Below are 21,364 nucleotides of genomic sequence, written 5' to 3'. Positions count from 1 at the left end.
GGATTAGTAGTTTGGAATACACACACAGACACACAGCACCAGAGATACTGAGGTCTGTGGTTATGTTTTACTAATGTCATTTCCAAAGCCAGCCAGCAGCACGATATTGGACAGGCGGTTTCATAAATGGTTTCCTGCCCATTATAAATACAGAGAGAGCCTGGAAACTTTGCATGAATCTAAAAGAAACCTTGCCCTAGGCACTCTGAAAAATATGAAAGTGTTCTCCCCATTGTCCTTTGTGGACTTTTGTGCTGCACTTTAATCAGGTATATTATCCTTTGACTTTTTTTCCCCCCCAAAGGATAGATGGCTCCATCTTTAAACAGTGCTGATGGAGGTAACTTGCGCTCAACCCATTATACACGTGCCTTCAGGGCAAAATACTGTTGTTCCGGTGTTCTACCATCCTCTAAACTGTTGGAAAGATACAAATGTAGCCCCACACTTCACTTTTTTTTTTTTTTTTAAATAAATAAACACAGTATTTAATTCTTCAGTTGAGCAGGAAATGGTCTCGGCAGAGTCCAGGTTTTTTTGCGTTACACTATACTTAATGTTTATTTATTTTCTTTGTTAGCCTACTTTGAGTGAGTTCTGGCTTTGATACATTGCATCTCAAATTTTGTTGGCTCCTCTGGATAATTATAATATTTATACTTTTTCTCCTCTTAATATTTAATGGTTTAACAATGTGACTTCTCTTCCTGTATTTGTCACTTTCAACCAGAAGCTAGATAAATGGAAAATCATTGTTTTGGATGGTTTTATTAAAGAACAACAACTTTAATTTTTTTAAAGATATATGCTCATTTTAAAAATTCAAGCAATTAAGAAAAGCACCACAAATAAAGCAAAAATACTTCCTCTTATCATTCAGAAAACAACTCTTGTTAACTTTAGGTGAATATCTTTCCAGACATCTCTCTATGCCTATAAACAGATGAAAGTTTAGACAGAAAAATGAATAAATGATATTAAAATTGGGTCGTACAACATCTAGTGGCCAATAAATCATTAGTAGTTTTAACAAAAGCAAACTAAATGACATAGAATCACTGAACTTTGGATAAATTTTTCACTACATTTCAGACATGTTTTAGAAACTGCGGGATCGTGTACTCAAGTTTGTCTCAGTCCTGATTTCTAACTCTTGGCCAAACCTAGAGGAATGTCTTGATTGCACACGCAGCAATATTAGTCTCCTCGATCTCTAAGAGTTCCTCTTTTGTAACTTGTATATGACGTGTGTGTAACACCGCCTGTAAAAACATAAAATGGAAAGAAACAAAGGAAAGAAGAAAGGGAAGGAAGGGAGAGAGGGAAAGAGAGGAAAGTTTCTTTTCCAATGTCTGTATTCCAGTTTATCATTTTAGTGGTCCTCTTAACTAAAGTGCCCTATAAACTGTAGGTGATGCCCACTGAACATTATAGAGAGGACCAGTGTTTTGTTAAATAGGTCTGGCCATGTCCTGTATTATGGAATAGCTGCAAAGGACCATTATCGTACAGTCACATCAGAATTTATTATGATCGGCCTCATCCACATCCTCTCACTAATGAGGTAGTTTGCACCAAAAGTCTAGTTTTGTTCAATTTATTTTATGGAATCTGTTATTGTAGTGAGGCTTGTATTCATAAAATTCTAATTAGATCATCTTTATTGGATTCTTTGTAATTTTTAAAATTTTAATTCTAGTGTAGTTAACATGCAGTGTCATTTGTTTCAGGTGTACAATGCAGTGATTCATCAAGTCTATCCATTACTCAGGTCTCATCACAGTTATCTGTACTCTTTTTTTTTTTTTTTTTTTAAGATTTTGTTTATTTATTTGACAGAGATCACAAGTAGGCAGAAGGGCAGGCGGGAGCGGGGAGCGGGGGGGGAGGGGAAGCAGGCTCCCCGCTGAGCAGAGAGCCCCATGTGGGGCTCAATCCCAGGACCCTGGGATCATGACCTGAGCCAAAGGCAGAGGCTTTAACCCACTGAGCCACCCAGGCGCCCAGTATCTGTACTCTTAATCCCCTTCACGTATTTCATGCATTCCCCCCACCAACTACCCCTCTGGTAACCATCAGTTTGTTTTCTGCAGATAAGAGTCTGTTTTTTTAATTGCCTTTTTTTTTGTCCTTTGTTTATTTTGTTTCTTAAATTCTAGTTATGAGGGGTACCTGTGTGGCTCAGTCAGTTAAGCGTCTGCCTTTGCCTCAGGTCGTGATCCTGGGGTCCCGGGGTTGAACCCCATATCAGGTTCCCTATTCAGCACAGAGACTGCTCTGCCTCACCCTCTGCTGTTCCCCCTGCTTGTGCGTGCTCTCTCTCTCTCTCTCTTTCTCGCTGTCAGATAAATAAATAAAATCTTTAAAAAAAAAAAAATTCCACATATGAGTGAAATCATACGGTATTTGTCTTTCCTTGAGTGACTTATTTCTCTTAGTTCCAAACATGTTTTTGTAAATAACAAGATTTCATTCTTTTTTTATGGCTGAATGATATTCCATATAATACACACTTGGGCTGCTTCTATAATTTGGTTATTGTAAATAATGCTGCAGTAAACATAGGGGTACATGTATCCCTTTGAATTAGTCTTTTCATATTCTTGGGTAAATACCCAGTAGTGCAATTACTGGATGGTAGGGTAGTCCTATTTTTAAGTTTTTGAGGAATTTCCATGCTGTCCTCTACAGTGGTGCACCAGTTTGCGTTCCCACCAACAGTGTACAAGGATTTCTTTTTCTCCATATTCTTGCCAACACTTCGTTCTTGAGTTTTTTCTTTTTTTAATTTTAGCCATCTGACAGGTGTGAGGTGATATCTCATAGTGGTTTTGATTTGCATTTTCTTGATGATAAGTGATGATGAGCATCTTTTCATGTGTCTGTTGGCCATCTGTTTTCTTTGGAGAAACATCTGTTCTTGTCTTCTGCCCATTTCTTAATTGGATTATTTGGTTTTTGGTGTTGAGTTGTATAAGTTGTTCATATATTTTGGATAATAACCCTTTATCAGATATGTCATTTGCAACTATCTCCTTCCATTCAATAGGTTGTCTTTTAGTTTTGTTTGTTGTTTTTTGCTGAACAGAAGCTTTCTCATTTGATGTAGTCCCAACAGTTTACTTTTGCTGTGTTTCCCTTGCTGCAGGAAAGAGATCTAGAAAAATGCTGCTACAGTCAATGTCAGAGAAATTACTACCTGTCCTCTCTTTAAGTAATTTTACAGATATTTAATCGATCTTATTTTTGTGTGTGGTGTAAGGAAGTGGTCCACTTTCACTTTCATTTTTTGCATGTTGCTGTCCAGTTTTCCTAACACCATTTGTTGAAGAGACTAGTATTTTCCCATGGCATATTCTTACCTCCTTTGTCGAAGATTAATTGGTCACATATTTGTAGCTTTATTTCTATGTAGCCCCCTTCTTTCATAAGATGATCCACCAATAAAACTCTACTCATTTCAAGGACAGTATCGAGAAGAGGGTTCTGCAAGATAAATGCAATTTTTAAGTTCCAAGTCAGCTTTATGTCAGATAAATAATTTGAGTGACAGGGCCCATCTTGATTCAGAGGAGTCATAGCCAGGAATAAATGAAAATCAATTTAAAATACATGAATCAGGGACGCCTGGGTGGCGCAGTTGGTTGGACGACTGCCTTCGGCTCAGGGCGTGATCCTGGAGTCCCGGGATCGAGTCCCGCATCAGGCTCCCAGCTCCATGGGGAGTCTGCTTCGCTCTCTGACCTTCTCCTCGCTCGTGCTCTCTCTCACTGTCTCTCTCTCTCTCAAATAAATAAATAAAATCTTTAAAAAAAAAATAAAATAAAATAAAATAAAAATTAAAAAAAAAAAATAAAATACATGAATCATGTTTCTCATGAGAGACTTCTAGACTAAAACGTTCCATATGCTGACCTGGAATGAAATCCTCACGTATTACTTAGATTTACAGAAATAAACTTAAAACTTTTATTTTCTTGGGGTGCCTGGGTGGCTCAGTTGGTCAAGTGTCTGCCTTCAGCTTAGGTCATGATCCCAGGGTACAGGGATCGAGCCCCACATGCAGCTCTCTGCTCATCCGGGAGCCTGCTTCTCCTTCTCCTTCTGCCCCTCCCCCTGGCTCAGGCATGCACACTCTCTCAAATAAACAAATAAAATTTTTTTAAAAAACATATTTTCTTACAAATTTACAGATAGGCATACTTGGTATGGTGACAGAGTATTAGAGCTCATGCAGAAGACACGGATCTGCGTCCTACAAGGCCACTTTGTCACTTATACCACCTTGGCTAGTCATTGAACTGCTCTAACCAGAATGAGATTAATAATCACTACTTCATGGTGTTTTTGCAAGGATCAGATAAAATAATGTATTTGTAAGGAAGTATTTGGACACATCTTGAGATTCTCAATTCCCATTTACTTGTATTTACAGATGTTTTCTGACATCCAACTAATGCGTTGGCTTTTTAAGACATTGAGTTTAAGGATTAAATAAAATCTCCCTCAACATCAAGACATTGAGCTATAACTCTCCCAATAACATGATAAGGCCTTTAATTTTATATTTCATTATTAAAGATCCCATTTTAATTGTCCCAAAATATATTTATCCAGGCCCAGTCATGTGTGTATGTACGTATGCATGCATACATATGCTCTTTCTTTTCAGGTTTCTTTTGCTTATTTTCTTTCCTAATGTTACGTGTATGCAGTTATGTATGTATGTATATTACCAACCCTGTGAAGTAGATACTATTATTCCCCCATTTTACAGATTAAGGAAACGCAGCATGGAGAGGTTAAGTAGCTTGCCCAGACCACACAGCCACAGAGGGGAGAGACAGGACTGAAACTGAAAAGTCTGACTTTAGAGGCTGAGCTCTGAGCTCTGAACACTGTGCCTCGATGCATCAACAACAGTGAAAACCAGAGCTCAAGTCTTTGAGCAGAAGGTGTGTCCTTAATGTCAGTCAGGTCCATGTATTATCAAAGGATGACAAGTTGCTCAGTCCTTTTATTGCATCTGTCTCTGTTTTAGACATAGCACTCAATGCTGGAAGTCCAGAGTAAATGTGATGATTGTCTTCAGGAACCCATAGCCCCCTTTGGAACTCAGACAGCACATGACTGATTACAATGCAGTGCCCTAGAGAGAGGAGTGCGCTTCATCATGACACATAAACTCAGATGAAGATACAACAAAACGAAGCAGAAGTATTTGTTATACAACCATAATAAACACAACATCGTATTAAAGAGCTGTGAAGAGCAACAGGCGCGTGCTCTCTATCATTGAAGAAGGGTCCCAAGTAGTAAGAGAAAAAGAAGAAAATATACATGAAAAGAATCATTGCAAAAAATCAAGTATATATCTATATTGCCCAAAATATATACCAATATATTTGACAAGTTACAGTCAAATCATCAAATAGTAATACCTCTTTTGTTACCACCAAAAAAAACAAATTAAAACCCTACAACCTAGAACTTACATATAGAGTGAAAACATAAATTTAAAAGTGTTGCTTTTTTTTTTTTTAAATAATAGTATTATTTGTGCACTGAAGAAACTAAGCAGTACAAATAATTTTTTTGAAAAATTTTTAGGTCACCATCAATACTATTATCAAAAAACAAGTCTTATTAACATTTTAATGTATTTCTTCTCAGGTTTCTTTTGAATATTTTCTTTCCAAATGTTATTATATATTCTTTTTAAAATATTTTATATTATACATTCTTCATAAATAACTGTACTTAACTTTCACACAGAATACTAATATAAATATTTTATTATACATGTTTCACAAATATTTTTGAGATACATAATCTTTGCAGATGTGTTTTAGATAATATATTCCTATTATTAAGTTATGTAAGCTTTTTATAATTTCTCACTTATATATAATACTATAATAAAAACCTCTGCATAAGGCTTTTTCTGTTTTTGTTTTGTTTTGTTTTGTTTGTTTGTTTGTTTTTTTATTTATTTGAGAGAGAGAGACAGTGAGAGAGAGCACGAGTGAGGAGAAGGTCAGAGAGCGAAGCAGACTCCGCATGGAGCTGGGAGCCTGATGTGGGACTCGATCCCGGGACTCCAGGATCACGCCCTGAGCTGAAGGCAGTCGTCCAACCAACTGCGCCACCCAGGCGTCCCAAGGCTTTTTCTGTTTTTAAAGTAAATGTCTTTAGGATGAATTTCTAGAAGTGGAATTACTGAATCAAAGAATGTGAATAAATTTTAAATTCTTGACACTTCTGTCAAATTATCATTGTCATTTCTGTCAAAAGATTTCCAATGTACTGAGAAGAGAATACCATCTTTTGTGGGGCACTTGGGTGGCTAATTTGTTTGAGCATCCAACTCTTTGATTTCAGCTTAAGTCACTCTCAGGGTCATGGGATCGAGCCCCACATTGGACTCCCTGCTCAGCAGAGAATATGCTGGGGAGTCTCCCTCCCCCCCCACTTACAGGTCCCTGTGCCCACATGCACTCTCTCTCTCTCTCTCAAATAAATGTTTTTTAAAAATCACCTTTTAAGAACCTTTTTAAGGGATGCCTGGATGGCTCAGTGGGTTAAGGGCTCTGCCTTCAGCTCGGGTCATGATCTCAGGGTCCTGGGATCGAGCCCCACATCCAGCTCTCTACTCAGCAGGGAGCCTGCTTCCCCCTCTCTCTCTGCCTCTCTCTCTGCTTGCTTATGATCTCTCTCTATCAAATAAACAGAAAAAAATCTTAAAAAAAAAAAGAAAGTAAGAAAGATCTTTTTAAAATTTGAGTATCAGAGATTATGTCTTTCCATATGTTCATTAACTAGTTGTGTTCCTTTTAAAAATGTTTTTTACCCAAAATGTGTTGGGATCTTGAGATTAAGGAACAATCCTTCTAATCAAATGTTGATTTTTTTTCTTTTTGTAGCCAAAGAAACTTTGCCTGATTTGGTTTCCATAATTCCTGACACAGCCCCGAGTACTGATCTTCTCATTGAGACTACAGCCTCTGCCTGCTACACTCTGAACAATATAATCCAAAATAGTTACCAGAATGCACGGGATCTTCTGAACACTGGAGGCCTGCAGAAAATCATGACCATCAGCTCAGGCGATGTGTAAGTCTTACAGTATCTGCCTGTTGGCTATCTCCCCATTCCTCACCATCCCTCCCATATGACATCTAGTTTTGAATGTCCACACATTGAAAACCATGGGTATTATGGCCGAAAAAACAAGATTGTAAAGTTGAGCCAGATCGTCTGGTTCAATTCTTGATAATCAAGCAAGTGAAAAACTGAATTCTCCAAGCCAAATAGTTGCCCATTCAATTTTAAAATATCCAGATAGTCAAACTCCATAGTTTCTCTGGGTAGTACGTGGCAACCTTTTATTGACCTAATGAATTAATTTGTTTCCTAGAGCCACAGCTGTGATTTAAAACCAGGAAAATATAAGCAAAGTGGGAGTCCTTCCCACCAAAGTGGGAAGCAAAGGGACTGCTCCTTTCCTCACTTAGATCTAGAGCCAGTGTCACGCCAGGTGCCTTAGAAAAAGCAGTGATAACACAAGAAGTAGGAGGCAGCGTAATCAGAAATTCCTGCTTTCTCAGTTTTTTGTTTGTTTGTTTGTTTTTTTATTGATTTATTTGACAGAGAGAGATCACAAGCAGGCAGAGAGGCAGGCAGAGAGAGAGGAGGAAGCAGGCTCCCTGCTGAGCAGAGGACCCCAGGATCCTGGGATCATGACCTGAGCCGAAGGCAGCGGCTCAACCCACTGAGCCACCCAGGCGCCCTGCTTTCTCAGTTTTCTCTATCACATCTCCTTCATCTCTCATTCCCTTTTGAGAATAGGAGATCTGATTACAGTAGACATCCCACATCCCTGTTCCTGTGTCTTTAAATTTTTTCCATTAAAAAAAGGTGATAAAGAGAATGAAAAACCTTGTGTAATGAAGTTAATTACTATAAGTTAATTTACGGGCATGGAATCCAAAGAGGGCATCTTTTTCTCTATTTATACAATTCTGCATTGTTTGAGTTGTTAAATAGAAGTTACTTTTGTCAGTAACTAAGAAAGAGATGAAGTGTTATACCTCAATTCTAATGAGTGGTAAAGCACATGGACTTCACCCCTGCTAGACAAATGGTGCCTGGCCCCATGGGGAAGCACAGGGGTCTATGGGGTCCTGGAGTCAACACACATCTCCTTCCCCACTCACATAGGCCCCTGTACTCTGCAGTCCCATTCCCAAACCTCATGGGGAAGGAAGACCATATTCAGAGTCAAAGGATTAAAAGGAGCGCTGGTTAGAATTCCCCAAGTCAGAATATTCACCTGTCCCCAGAGTCTGGCAGAGAGCAGTTGCTCAGTCTTTATGGAAAGATTGAATGATTGCTATAAAACTGAAATGACTTTCTAGTAGTCATCCATGCTTCTAAGCAAATCTCCATAAGACCATATGATTTTTATTATTTGAGTAATCAGGCATAAGAAGTGCATGAGAATATACCCTCACTTTTAGTATAGCTTAGCAATATATGGGGATGTGCTACTCTGTTCTTTTTTGCCCTGAGTGTCCATTTGCCCTGGCTCAAAAAAAAAAAAAATATATATATATATATCAACATGGAGCTTCTACCAGTTGTGCCTGCTGTTCCTTCCTTGCTAAGTGTTGTATAGCTGACCCGTAATTTAGGGGCTAGCCTGGAAATTAGTTGCCATTTATAGCATTTTTTTCTTTGAATAAATGATTTCCAAGTGCCAAACGACCAACTTGTAAAGAAGCTGTGATATGAAACCCTTGCTATTCAAAAAACATTTTCCAGTTTTAAATATCAGAGACCCATAGCTTTCATGGATTTATTAGTATTTCAGTATTAGCAAGTGACTCTGAAAAGTCCATGAAGTACTAAAAAAAATCTGTAAAGTGCTGATTTGATTTTCTCTTAATGCAGGACTGGCATGGAAGAGAAAGGCTTTTAGCTAATGAATGAATTCAAGATGTGCTTTTCCATACCATCTTGCATTATCTGTTCATGATTGCCTGTTTGTAAACTCCTATGACATGAAAAATTAAATGTTTGTTTCTTTGTTAAAAGAAAAAACTCAGCTGTGTGCTTGTTCAGTTGATGGAAGAGAAAGAGCTCTAAGGAACCATAGATCCTTAGCCAGAAACAGGATGTTTAGGACAAATGTTTTGTTTTGCTTTGTTTTTATTTAAATTCAATTTAATTAACACATAGTGTATTGTTAGTTTCAGCGGTAGAATGTAGTGATTCGTCGGTTGCATATAACACCCAAGTGTTCATTACTTCAAGTGCCTTCCTTAATGCCCATCACCCAGTTACCTCACCCCCCAACTCACCTCATTTTAGGACAAACTTAAAAGCAAAGCATCAAAAACTAAGTATATTGTCGGGGTACCTGGCTAGCTCAGTGGGTGGAACATGTGACTTTCGAGATCAGGGTTGTGAGTTTGAGCCCCATGTTGGGTGTAGAGATTACTTAAAAAATAAAGAAGAGGGACGTCTGGGAGGCTCAGTCGGTTAAGCATCTGCCTTTGGCCCAGGTCATGTTCCCAGGGTCCTGGGATCCAGCCCTATGCTGGGCTCCCTTCTCCACCAGGAGTCTCCCTCTCCCTCTGCCCCTCCCCCTGCTCATTCTCGCTCTTTCTCACTTTCTCTCTCAAATAAATAAAGTCTTTTTCTTAAATTGAAGGAAAAAAACTTAAGTACAGTGTCCAGTATTGTAGTGACTTGGATTTATAATTCACTCCATACAAAAACAAAGAAATTTGGAAGCTATTGTAACAAATATTTCAATAAGAATTTATTATATTAGCTTAAAAATATTACTCTTACTCTCATAGAATCACTAAGTCTAGAAGGTAGATATATTTTTCAGTCATGCTTTCCCGAATTTGTATTCTATGTATATGCATTATAAATGTACACATATATTTCTATTCTATAAATAGCATATATATAATATTTAATATAAATATATTTGATTTATTTATTAATGTAATATAAATAAATGTAAATAATGTATATAAATATATAAATTATATTCTATAAGCCAAGGATTTATGAAATCTAAGGATATATTCCTTGTAAATATCAGGAATATGCTCTATAAAAACTATTTGTTGGCCTGTGCTTGTGGTTTTAAGATTTTTTTTTAATGATTTTTTTTTTTTTTTTAAACCCAATGTGGCCCCTGGCCTTCAAAGCTCACCATCTAATTCTCTTGTTATGGTGAGTGTCCTGACTTAACGGATGGCTGCAGAGCAGCAGCAGTTAAAGATTTACGGAACGCCCACAGACAGCATCCTGATCTCGGAATGCCTTTTTCCTCTTTTCAGTTATGGCTCCAACAAAGCAAGTAAAGCTGCTTCTGTTCTCCTATATTCCCTGTGGACGCACACGGAGCTCCATAATGCCTACAAGAAGGTAAGAACACTAAAAAGTTCTGGGTTGCAGTTAACGGCCACATCGTAATGGCCCGTTTGTCTGCCCCTGGCGACACAGCACTAAAAACTCCATTTTCTTGTATGACAATGTTGTTACCTTTCACATTTCTGTTTGTTTATTCCAAAGGCTCAGTTTAAGAAGACAGATTTTGTCAACAGCCGGACTGCCAAAGCCTACCACTCCCTTAAAGACTGAGGAAAAGGAAAAAGTGCTCTCAGAAATCCCAATCTCACCATTCTCAGCCACAAAAAAAAGCCTCAAAGGAAAACACCTATTTTTCTACTTCCCAGCCCAAGAAACCTCAAAAAAGCATGCTCTGTTTCTTAGCCTTTTCTATTTCCAAGGTCCCCAGAATCCAGAAGACATATAGGCAGAATATAATTTTACTAGTCTTCCAGAAAACTTTTTCAAGTTTGCTACCAGTAGACACTGGCAACAGCCTCACTTTTACCCTCCACAGACTGTGGTCCTTGTGATCAGGATTCACGGTGCAGGGCCTCCCGGAACTGAAATGCGAAATTCATGTGGAATGAGCATTAACAACAAACAAGGAAAGAAGGAGACTGTTCTATTACCAGGATTTTAACAGTTTGGTTTACGCGTATAGTCCTTTCCTGGTTTCCATATTTTGTCTCTCATATGCACATTGCTTTGCTATTGGCCATGAGTGTATTGTTCTGCAGTGTTGAAACAGAATGAAAACGACGAGAAATATTTGCAGGAGAAAATTTAATGGCAAAATTATATGTTTGTTTACTTTGTGCTTGTTTTTATCCTCTTGAATTTTTTTCTCTGATTTGAAGTGAACTGAAGAAATTTAGGTCACATTGAGTGTGCATGACTCTAAGAAAACGAAATTGAAATGAAGTGATCATAGCAAATTTAAAAATCTTCTCACAGAGAACAGCGACTATGGTTATGAAATTCCGTGTTCCCTCTAACACTTAAAGATAGTCTTGCTCAAGGAAATACCTACCCTATGACAACACCATGAAATGCAAATCTCTCCAGAATAGTAGGATTCAATGTGATCTGTTACCTGGACTTTTTCAGCAACTTCAGTGGTCTGGTAGAAAACAGACTCTACACTCTTCAGCTGCAAAAGGAAGTGAAAGCCTCTCAAACTGCTGCATGAGCCCAGGGCACTGAAAACTGCTCATTTAATAAATTACATTATCAATCAGCCCAACTTTGCCCAACATTTAAAAAATACCACCTTAGAGGCCTCTAAATCTCAAGCCATTATTTTAAGTCAAGGAAATTACAGAGCAAAAAATGAAGACACTGTGTTGAGGAAAAATATGTCAAGGCCATGCAGAAATGATACGGGATATACTAGTGTTGAAAAATTGACATCATCTGTTGAAGTGAATCTGTTACAAGTGTTCTTTTAACTGAGCGATGATTAGTACCATTTACGTAAAATTAGTCTTCTCAACTACAGTTCTGTTATATTTTCCTTTAAAAAAAAAAATCTGACAGTTTTTCTATAAGAAAGTAAGAAGGAAAAATATCCTTCAGCTCCTTTTGGCTAGAGATGTATAATAGAAAAATAAATGCCCATTTTCAAATTGAATGTGTACTTAAGTCTTTATTATATTGAGAAGACAAAATTCTTTTAATTTTAAGAGCTTGATGGAGAAGACTCAGAATACTAACCTAGTTCAAAATGAAATTGTTAGATACCAGTTTTTAAATACTGAAGAGAAAAATCATTTCTTTTTCTAGAGCTTTGATGAATAATGTTTGGAACATTTTTTATTCCTCCACATAACTGATGGATGTTCAAAAGTTTCTGTGTTTTTTAAAGCATTAGTAGAGCCTTCAATATTAAACACAAAAGGAGGTCAAAATAATGTTGCCTGCGTTGGTATCTGTGTACATCTGATTTATTTGTGTATCACGGTATAGGTGCTATGACTGACACGGCATTTGAAGATTTGACCTTATAAACTTACATTGCTAAGGGTTTAATACTTTGTAATTATTTCTATTTCTTCCCTACTTAAAAGCCTAGATTCTTTACAAAGAAACACTTCCTGCAAGAAAACTGGAATTAGCTAATGACTAAAGCATGCCTCAATGGAGAGACATACTAATGTGGTAGATTTTAGTAAATTGAGTGGGTCTGTGACCCTGACAAGGTAGACTGGTTTGATCCGCATGTCCTGCTTTGTTTACTCTGCTTACCAAAAACCTCACTATTCTACTATCTTTGGATACCTCTGGGGGAGGTCCTTGTGCTGAATATCAGTTTTGATCTCAGGTCCACACAAAAAGCTTTTTTTTTTTTTTTTTAAATTTGTGTCCCATCCTTCCCCATGTCATCAGGAGAATTGACAAGCTGAGTGGAGCCTTTTTGTCTATTTGTGCTAAGAGTTCCAAAGGACTGCTTCCTTGTCAAGAATTCTTAATGATGGTGTGGCATATGGGAGGTCACTGCCCTGGCTTTCTGTCACTGGAAACATTTGTTTATACCTGATGGAAATAACCAACGGGTTATCTGGCAAGATAGGGGATTAACATGTCAAATGGGGAAATACGCAGCATGAGTAGATAAACTACTTTAAAATGAATTTAATCACCCTCTGAAGAAGCAATTTCTCAGAATAAAGAAAGGAAATAGGAAATAGACATATTTCAATATCTTTATATACCTATAATTTATTTGTACTATAGTTATAAATGAAATTTCCTCTAAATAAAACGTGTCATGAACTTCTTGTGCTTTGGAATGAGGTCAACTTCAGTATGTTTGTACTTCCAACAAAATTGCAGAAGCCTCGAATCGTGGGATCTGAGGATTAGGGGGAATTTAGAGGACATCTGGTCAAGTCCTTCTTTTTTTTTTTTTAAAGATTTTATTTATTTATTTGAGAGAGAGAGACAGTGAGAGAGAGCATGAGCGAGGAGAAGGTCAGAGAGCGAAGCAGACTCCCCATGGAGCTGGGAGCCTGATGTGAGACTCGATCCCGGGACTCCAGGATCACGCCCTGAGCCGAAGGCAGTCGTCCAACCAACTGAGCCACCCAGGCGTCCCTGGTCAAGTCCTTCTTAAAGTATTGAATGCATCAGAAAAGATGCAGTTCTTATCAAAGTAACAGGAGAAAATTTTTCAGTCATTCGTTCAGCTAATGCTCACATGACCCTGTGATGCACCCATTTTAAGACTTAGTAACTGTTACATTAAATTATTTGTTGTGGAAGAGAAAAATAAATAAAAAAGGAAACAAACTTTTCAAAATAAAATCCTGCATTCCATATAATGTTTTAGTTTGTAGTGGTACTGACAACTTCATCTCTTAGGAAATAAACTTCAACCTTTTAAGGACAGTAAGAGAAAGGAAAACTCTCTTTTTATGATATATTCAGGAAAGAAAGATCAAAATGCTGTATGTTGGTAAAAGAGCTGTTTTTAAAGTATGAGAGGAAGGGAAAGCATTCTGAAGCCATCTGGGAGACACACGTAAAGAATCCAGCAATAATTAGCCTGGAAGAAAGGCGCCATGTTACCTGTCTTCAAATATCTGAAGGACCTTTGTATAAAAGATGACAGTCTTATTCTGAGTAGAGGAGAGACCAGGCCAATAGGTAGAGGCTTGTGAGACTAGCTCTGACTGAACAATAGTGGAGTATATTTGAGTACTCCTCACAGCCTCCTCATGAAGGATACAGTTTTTCCTTTTTCTTTCTTTTTTTACATTTTACACATGAAAATAATGTGAAGTAGAAAGAGGACACCTTCCGAAGGAGTATAGCCAGAAAGTTCAGGGAGGCCATAGAAAGTCAGGTGGAATAGCTCCTCACAGGGTCTACTTGGAGACCCAAGAATGGAAGGTGTGTCTCCATGCTGGAGCAATGTGGGGGCTCTGTTTGGCTTCTCTCTCTTTGGATAGTTATAAGGGCAGTCTGGCATAATAGTGAAGAGGACTGATTCTAGATCCAACCAGTCTGAGCTCAAAGTGGGACTTCTGTTTAATAGCTGGAGTGAGTTTCTTACTTACTCTGAGTCTCAGCCTTCTTTAACTGTTAGGTGGGAACGATAGTAGTAGTTCCTTCTACTGTTGGGTTGTTTGAGGATTAAATGTCTTCTTAATTGTAAAGCACTAAAAACAGTCCCTGACAGTATGTACCCAACAAATGCTAATTACATTACTTGGAGTTCCCTGGTTTGAGGGTTCTTTGCTCTTTTTTTCTACTCCATCTCTTGAGTTTCTCTTTTCAGATACGGTTGATTTAGTTAAAAGCCCCAACCCCTTCCCCCAGCTACCCATTTTACACACACACCATCCCTTAGAAGGCCAGGCAAAAAAAGAGGAAAACAAATATGGCCCAGTCAAGTGATCCTGAATGTCTCTTCCTTAGGAAACAAGTCTTTTGGGAGGTATTTGTAAGTGTTAAATGAAAAGAAATATCTCCGAATCAAATAAGTTTGAGAAGGGCTGGATTATACAAAGATTGATTACAAGGCTTCTCAGAGTCTCTAACGTGCACTGTGCATTGTGAAATCTCCCAAGAACGGGAGACTTTTATTTGAATCAGTACAGCCTTTTTCCTTAGATGACTCTTGAAGCTGTGCTTCTGTTGTGGGCGCTGTGATTTGGGCCAGAGGCGGAGGACGAGAGGCATTCCTCTGCTTGGCAGCCTCGTCAGTTCATCTTCTGAGGCCTGGACTACTCAGAAACCATACCTGGGCTTAGTCATGATTTAGTGAAATCAGAAAGTCAATGATTTCAATAGATTAAGGACTGGTTCCTGAGTATTTTGTTTCTTTCCCACCTGGAGTGTGCTCGTCTACAGGCAAGAAAGCAACTCAGAAGGCAGTTATTAGCCCAGAGGAGCATGTTGAGGCAGCAACAGACATTCCGACACCCAGCTGATCAAACCCTGTCCTAAATCTCACATCAAGAAGCAGTTAAATCTCTCAGAGGCCTGACTTTCACCGGAAGCTACTAACATACAATCCATCTGGTAAGGAACAAAAAACAAGTTAAAACTTGCAGATTTTCCTACAGCTGTAATATAAAATGTTCTTCCCAGGAATAAGCAATTCTTTGGAGTTTTGTTTTAGAAAAAAAGGAGGAGTTCCACTTTTAATTCTCTCTCAGCGTACATGTATTGAACGTTTATTCCTGGAGCTGACGACCAGTGAGATGCAGATTTACGAGAAAGTGCCCACATGTCTGAGCAAGACAGATGTTTCTGTGATGGAAACTTGTACAGTTTACAGTATCCTTTCCGATATCTGAGAAATGAAAAGTCATCATCTCGTTTCCTGGGAAATAAACATCGTCATTCTACAGGGTGAGAGTTGGGGAGCTCTAGAGCCACACAGACCTTCTGGAATAGGTCTCTCATAGAACAGTGGTTAGCCTGAGAGACAAAGGACTAAGAAGAACATACCTGCATTTTTAGCTGGGAGGAGTTGTCAGAATTGATATTCTTTACTAAGAATGTGTGAAAATTTTAATATTTAGAAAATTAACAAAAATTTTTTTCTCCAATTTGTTTTACCTCTTGCTCTAATTGGAGGTTTTTGCAGTTCCTAATTGAAAAAATAGAAGTAATCTATTTTTGTGGTATTGCTGAACAGCTCTTTATAAGAATTATGTGTGAACATACTAAGTAGCACATTGCCACTTCTTCTGGTGGCTCATACCTAAAGTGACCCACTTCCTCATCTCATGGTTCTATTTCTCCTGCTTTAGTTTATCACTTAAGATGTTTCATTTGCATTCAGGTAACAGAAAAGTTCAGCTCAAGTGGCTTAAACAATAAATGTTTTTATTTTGTGTAACAGGAATACCAGGTTTAGGCTCAGGCTTGGTTATTCCAGCAACTCATTGAAGTCATCAAGAATCTAGATTTCTGGGGATCCCTGGGGGTTCAGTTGGTTAAGCATCTGTCTTTGCCTTCAGTTAAGGTCATGACCCTGAGATCAGGGATAGAGCCCTGCTTCAGGCTCCCTGCTCAGCTCTCTTGCTCTCTTGCTCACTTTCTCTCAAATAAATCTCAAATAAATAAAATAAAATAAATAAAATCTTTCTCTCAAACAATTTTTTAAAAAATATTTTATTAATTTATTTGACAGAGACAGTAAGAGAGGGAACACAAGTAGGGGCAGCAGCAGATGGGGAGGGAAAAGCAGGCTTCTTGCCTGAGCAGGGAGCCCAGTGTGGGGCTCAATCCCAGGACCTGAGATCATGACCTGAGCCAAAGGCAGACGCTTAACGACTGAGCCAACCAGGTGCCCCTAAATAAAATCTTTTTTGAAAAAACATTTCAAGGTTCCTTCAGTCTTTCTGCTCTGCCATCCTCGGCATTTTTGCTTTTGTCCCCTGGTTAATTTCTCCATTTTGACAAAATGGTTGCAGCAGCTCCAAACGTGTCACCTTTACAGGCCATGTCTAAAGGCCAGAAGAGCAAGCAATCCTTCCTTGCATCCTTTTTTTTTTTTTTAAGTATTGTTTGGTTTTTGGTTGTTTTTCTGTTGTTGTTTTTTTATTTTTTGAAGATTTTATTTATTTATTTGAGAGAGAGAAAGTGAGAGAGAGTGCATGACAGGGAGAAGCAGACTTCCCACTGAGTAGGGAGCCCGATGTGGGTGGGACTCCATCCCCAGACTCCAGGATCATGACCTGAGTCAAAGGCAGACATGTAATCAACTGAGCCACCCAGGTGCCCCACGTGCATGCTTTTTTTTAATAAGTAAAGAAAAATTTCCCAGAAGCCTCCATCAGATATCCTCATTTTATATTGCCTGGAATTCTTTCACATGTCCCTTCTTAAATCAATTCCTGGTGAGAAAAATGAAACTACTGTTCCTTTCTCAAACTGAACACATTTCACCCAAGGCTGGGCCTACCTCCACTGAGAGGCAAGGGTGGGGAACACTTGAACAAAGCCGGGGTTTTATTGAACAAGAACAAAAGGGGCGGCAGAGTAGTCAACCAACACTGCCTGCCCTCTGTGAGGACATCTGAAGAAGAAAGTATTTACCTTGTTGTTTTCTTTTTTTTAAGAATTCAACATTTTTTAGCAATCTGACTTCATCAGGCCCACAGGAGAAGTGTTGTCTCAAATGCCACAGGAGAAAGGACAAGTGTGGCTGTTGCATTGCATTTAGGACAAAGTCCGTGAGGGCTTGTGGATGAAGAATGATGGAAGAGTTGGGAACTGCAATTAAACCAATAATCATGATTTCAAGGAGAAAAATGAAGATGATGCTCGGCTAACAGTGAGATGGAATAAAATCATTTCGGAAGTTCGGAAGTTTTTAATTTTCTTGACATCTACCATTCCTCACCTTTAACTGGTAATTATGGACCCCAAATTATGGACCCCACTACCTTCATGGACCATATCATCTTAGAACATCTGGCCTGACCCCGAGGTGTCTGATAATCTCATTTCCTCAGTGAGACATCAGTTTAGCCAGTAGGCACAGCGTGGACTGGAATTCTGACTGGCTGTGTGACTCTGGGGAGCTACTTTAACTTTCTGAGTCACTGGGAAAATGGAGTTGACAATTACCGCTTCACTGGATGGTTCAGGGAATAAGATGAGGTGATGTTTTCATCATGCTTGGCTCCTGGGCACTCCATACAAGGTAGCCTTGATGACCTCCTATAGACTGGTCTGTCACCCAGGGGTTCCCCAGACTTCAGCTTCTTCAGTCTAATTCCCCTGCTTTTCACAGTGGCCCAGGAATCATCTTAGAGCAGAAAGCAAATTCCATAGTGATGAAACAGGAAATGGGAAGAGAGAGGGAAAACTTCCCTGCTGAATCTCCTCCTCCCTCCAGCTCCTCCTCCTCCTTCCTGGTTCTGCTCACTTCATTTTTACTAATCCGTTAATCCACACCAAACTCTATCCTGAAGAACTCAAATCAGGGAAAAGTTGCAGGGGCACAAAATGAAAGGACTCCCTTTACTCCTAGGGTTGCAGTGGGAGGTAGTATGTTCTTGCTAACCCAGGAGGAAATATTGAATAAGCTTTTCTATTAAAGAAACGCATTTGTGCTACTTAGGGTAAATAATGCATCTGGTCAAGCAGTAGCACTTAGCTTCCTTTTCTGAAAAAAAAAAAAAAAGATTTTTTTTTTCTTAGAGTATTCTGATACTTTTCTGAAGTTAATGTTTTATGTGTGCATGAAAGTATGGGTGTGACATAGACTGTTCATTACCCTCACGACGTCCTTTCTCTCCTCCCATCACAAGAGAATTTTTGGGGCGCCTGGGTGGCTCAGTGGGTTAAGCCGCTGCCTTCGGCTCAGGTCATGATCTCAGGGTCCTGGGATCGAGTCCCGCATCGGGCTCTCTGCTCAGCAGAGAGCCTGCTTCCTCCTCTCTCCCTCTGCCTGCCTCTCTGCCTACTTGTGATCCCTCTCTCTGTCAAATAAATAAATAAAATCTTTAAAAAAAAAAAAAAAACGAGAATTTTTGACAGGACACGCAGTGCCCAGTGTAAAGACTATATTTCCCTGACTCACGTGGCAGCTGAGTTGAAGGCATGTGAGTAAATGCTAGCTTGCAGCACGGAAGTAAAGTATAATCCTACAGCCTCTCAAAACCTTCCTTAACACAGTGGGCACATACCTACTTTGCCCTCATTGATCCCCTTTCTCCATTCTGCCTGGAATGCTGACATGACCTCCCTGACCACAAGGAGGAAGGCCACACTCAGGTGTGGCGGGACAGTGATCTCAGTGGAACCTGGTCATACCAGTTCAGGGCCACTTACCTTCAGACACTGCACACATGAGAGAGAAATAAAATTTTATTGGGTGTAAGCTATTATTATTTTAGTTTTTATATCTCACAATCAAACTTAATTCTAACCATCACTTCTTAACACTACTATAGAGAGCAAAATGTTTTAGTTTTTGTATCTCACAATCAAAATTCTAACTATCACTTCTTAACACTATTATATAGAGCAAAACCAAATCAAGAGAATTTCCAAACCAGAAGATACAGTGTTTCTGTCCTAGATCAAAATGCCAACTAGAAGATTAAACTGCTTGTGAGAATACAGAAAAAGAGAAGTAAATTTGGTAAGTTAATTTTGGACTTCAGATTTATTTATTCTGTTGATAAGCCTTTTTACAAAGCAATCTTCAGCCACATTGTGAAATTATTTCTACTCAATAAAAAAATACATACATTTCCAAGAGGGAACTGGAAGACACAGTTTTGACCTAATGGTGTCATATTTCCTCTGGAAAGCACACTCTGGGGCATATTGCCCCAGAAAATCGTAGTGCTGAAATATAAACCTTGTAAAACCATGTGAGAAAGAAACCTGTTTTATACAATGTATTTGCTGACAAATGTCAAGAGGAAATAATTTCTACAAAATGAAAAGAACCATTAAGTAGTCTAAATTAGGTCACAAACATTTTTAAAACTTCTGCTGGAAAACCACCTATGGTTGACTAATACTCCGTATCCCCCAGATGCTCTATATGATAAAAGGCATCCAATTTCTGACCTGCATTCTATAATATTGAAAAATAATGCTATGTCATAATAACTAGGCCTATATGGGTTTGTGGCCGTTTTGCTTCACAGATCTTGCCTTTGGACACTCAGCACCCAGTCCTACCTCTTCTAAATTCCCTCCTGTGTCCTAGGCACTAGGAGGCAAGAAGCTACCTTTCTCACTCTCTCACTGTTAGAGTTTAGAATACAGCTTGGGTTCTGCCAGTATGATGCAGGCGGGGAGGAAGTGGAGGCCATGTTCTGGCTGCTACTGTGTTTGGCAAGCAAGTCCCAATGGATAGAAGTATACCAATGTCCGGTCACCAGCTCCATGCACGTTGGTAGCCGTGATAGTGACTGCTGTGATGGTAGGACCAGCAGCAGCTGACCTTCTGACTTCCGCTTGTCCAGCTCTTGCAGGAGTGTGTGAACACCAAAGTCCTTTCTACTTATACACTGTTGTATGGGTAGAAATTATACTCTGTTGGAGTAAGTTCTGTTTTCTGTGCTGAACCCTGAGAGAGTATTCTAGTCACTCATATATTTGCCAAGAATTGGGGAAATTAGTTTCCCAGAAGAGCGTAATCATTTGTTAACTGAGTTCTTTAATGTTAAAAAGGGATCTTTGGTATATCATAAAGATTGGTGTTTCTTAAGCATTGAGCTCAACTTAAATATTTGGTTTTCAATACACATATAATTTTTCTATAAAGTTTTTACTTGATCTTTGATTACTATTTCAATAAGTAATAAGTTTAACAGTAATTTATCCCAAATAATTAACCTTTAATTAATTATATGTTGGTTAAGTGTGATAAACAATAATCACAGAAATTCAGTGTATCTCAAGGCCTTCATACACCCAACATATTAGATCCAAATATTTAATTAAACTTGACTAAGTTAAATGGTGCTAAGAAACCTGAAACATTCAGACTTGAAATATCCAATTCCTTTAGACAGTTAAATACTATTTTCAAACTATATCAAAAACCTTCCTCATAAAAATCATAAGACTAATATTAATTAAACATATCAAATTAAAATCACAAGTACAGGGGGATCTGGCTGGCCCAGTTGGAAGAGCATGGGATTCTTCTTTTTTTTTTTTTTAAGATTTTGTTTATTTATTTGACAGAGATCACAAGTAGGCAGAGAGGCAGGCAGAGAGGGCAGGGGGGCGGGGAGCAGGCTCCCCACTGAGCAGAGAGCCTGATGCGGGGCTCGATCCCAGGACCCTGAGATCATGACTTGAGCTGAAGGCAGAGGCTTTAACCCACTGAGCCACACAGGCGCCCCGAGCATGGGATTCTTGATCTCAGTTTTGGGGTCCTGAGTTCGAGCCCCACATTGAGTGAGAGGTTACTAAAATATAAATAAAACTTAAAAAAATAAATAAAATCACCAGTACA

The 21,364-nt window shown here is 38.7% G+C and overlaps 1 protein-coding gene across 1 annotated transcript in view; it reads left to right on the top strand.

Annotated features, from left to right (window-relative positions):
* The window catches only part of PKP2 (plakophilin 2), a 91,200-nt gene extending 78,877 nt beyond the window's left edge, over positions 1 to 12,323 (top strand). Inside the window, exons 11-13 of the mRNA XM_044226623.1 lie at positions 6,924 to 7,113; positions 10,362 to 10,449; positions 10,597 to 12,323. Coding sequence (XP_044082558.1) covers positions 6,924 to 7,113; positions 10,362 to 10,449; positions 10,597 to 10,665 — 347 coding nt within the window. The 3' untranslated portion in view covers positions 10,666 to 12,323. The remainder of the gene's footprint in view (positions 1 to 6,923; positions 7,114 to 10,361; positions 10,450 to 10,596) is intronic.
* The last annotated feature ends 9,041 nt before the right edge of the window (positions 12,324 to 21,364 follow it).

The sequence above is a fragment of the Neovison vison genome, chromosome 12, assembly GCF_020171115.1.
Source record: "Neovison vison isolate M4711 chromosome 12, ASM_NN_V1, whole genome shotgun sequence".
Lineage (NCBI taxonomy): Eukaryota > Metazoa > Chordata > Mammalia > Carnivora > Mustelidae > Neogale > Neogale vison.
The sequence above is the reverse complement of the archived record's forward strand: the minus strand, read 5'-3'. Positions and strand labels throughout refer to the sequence as shown.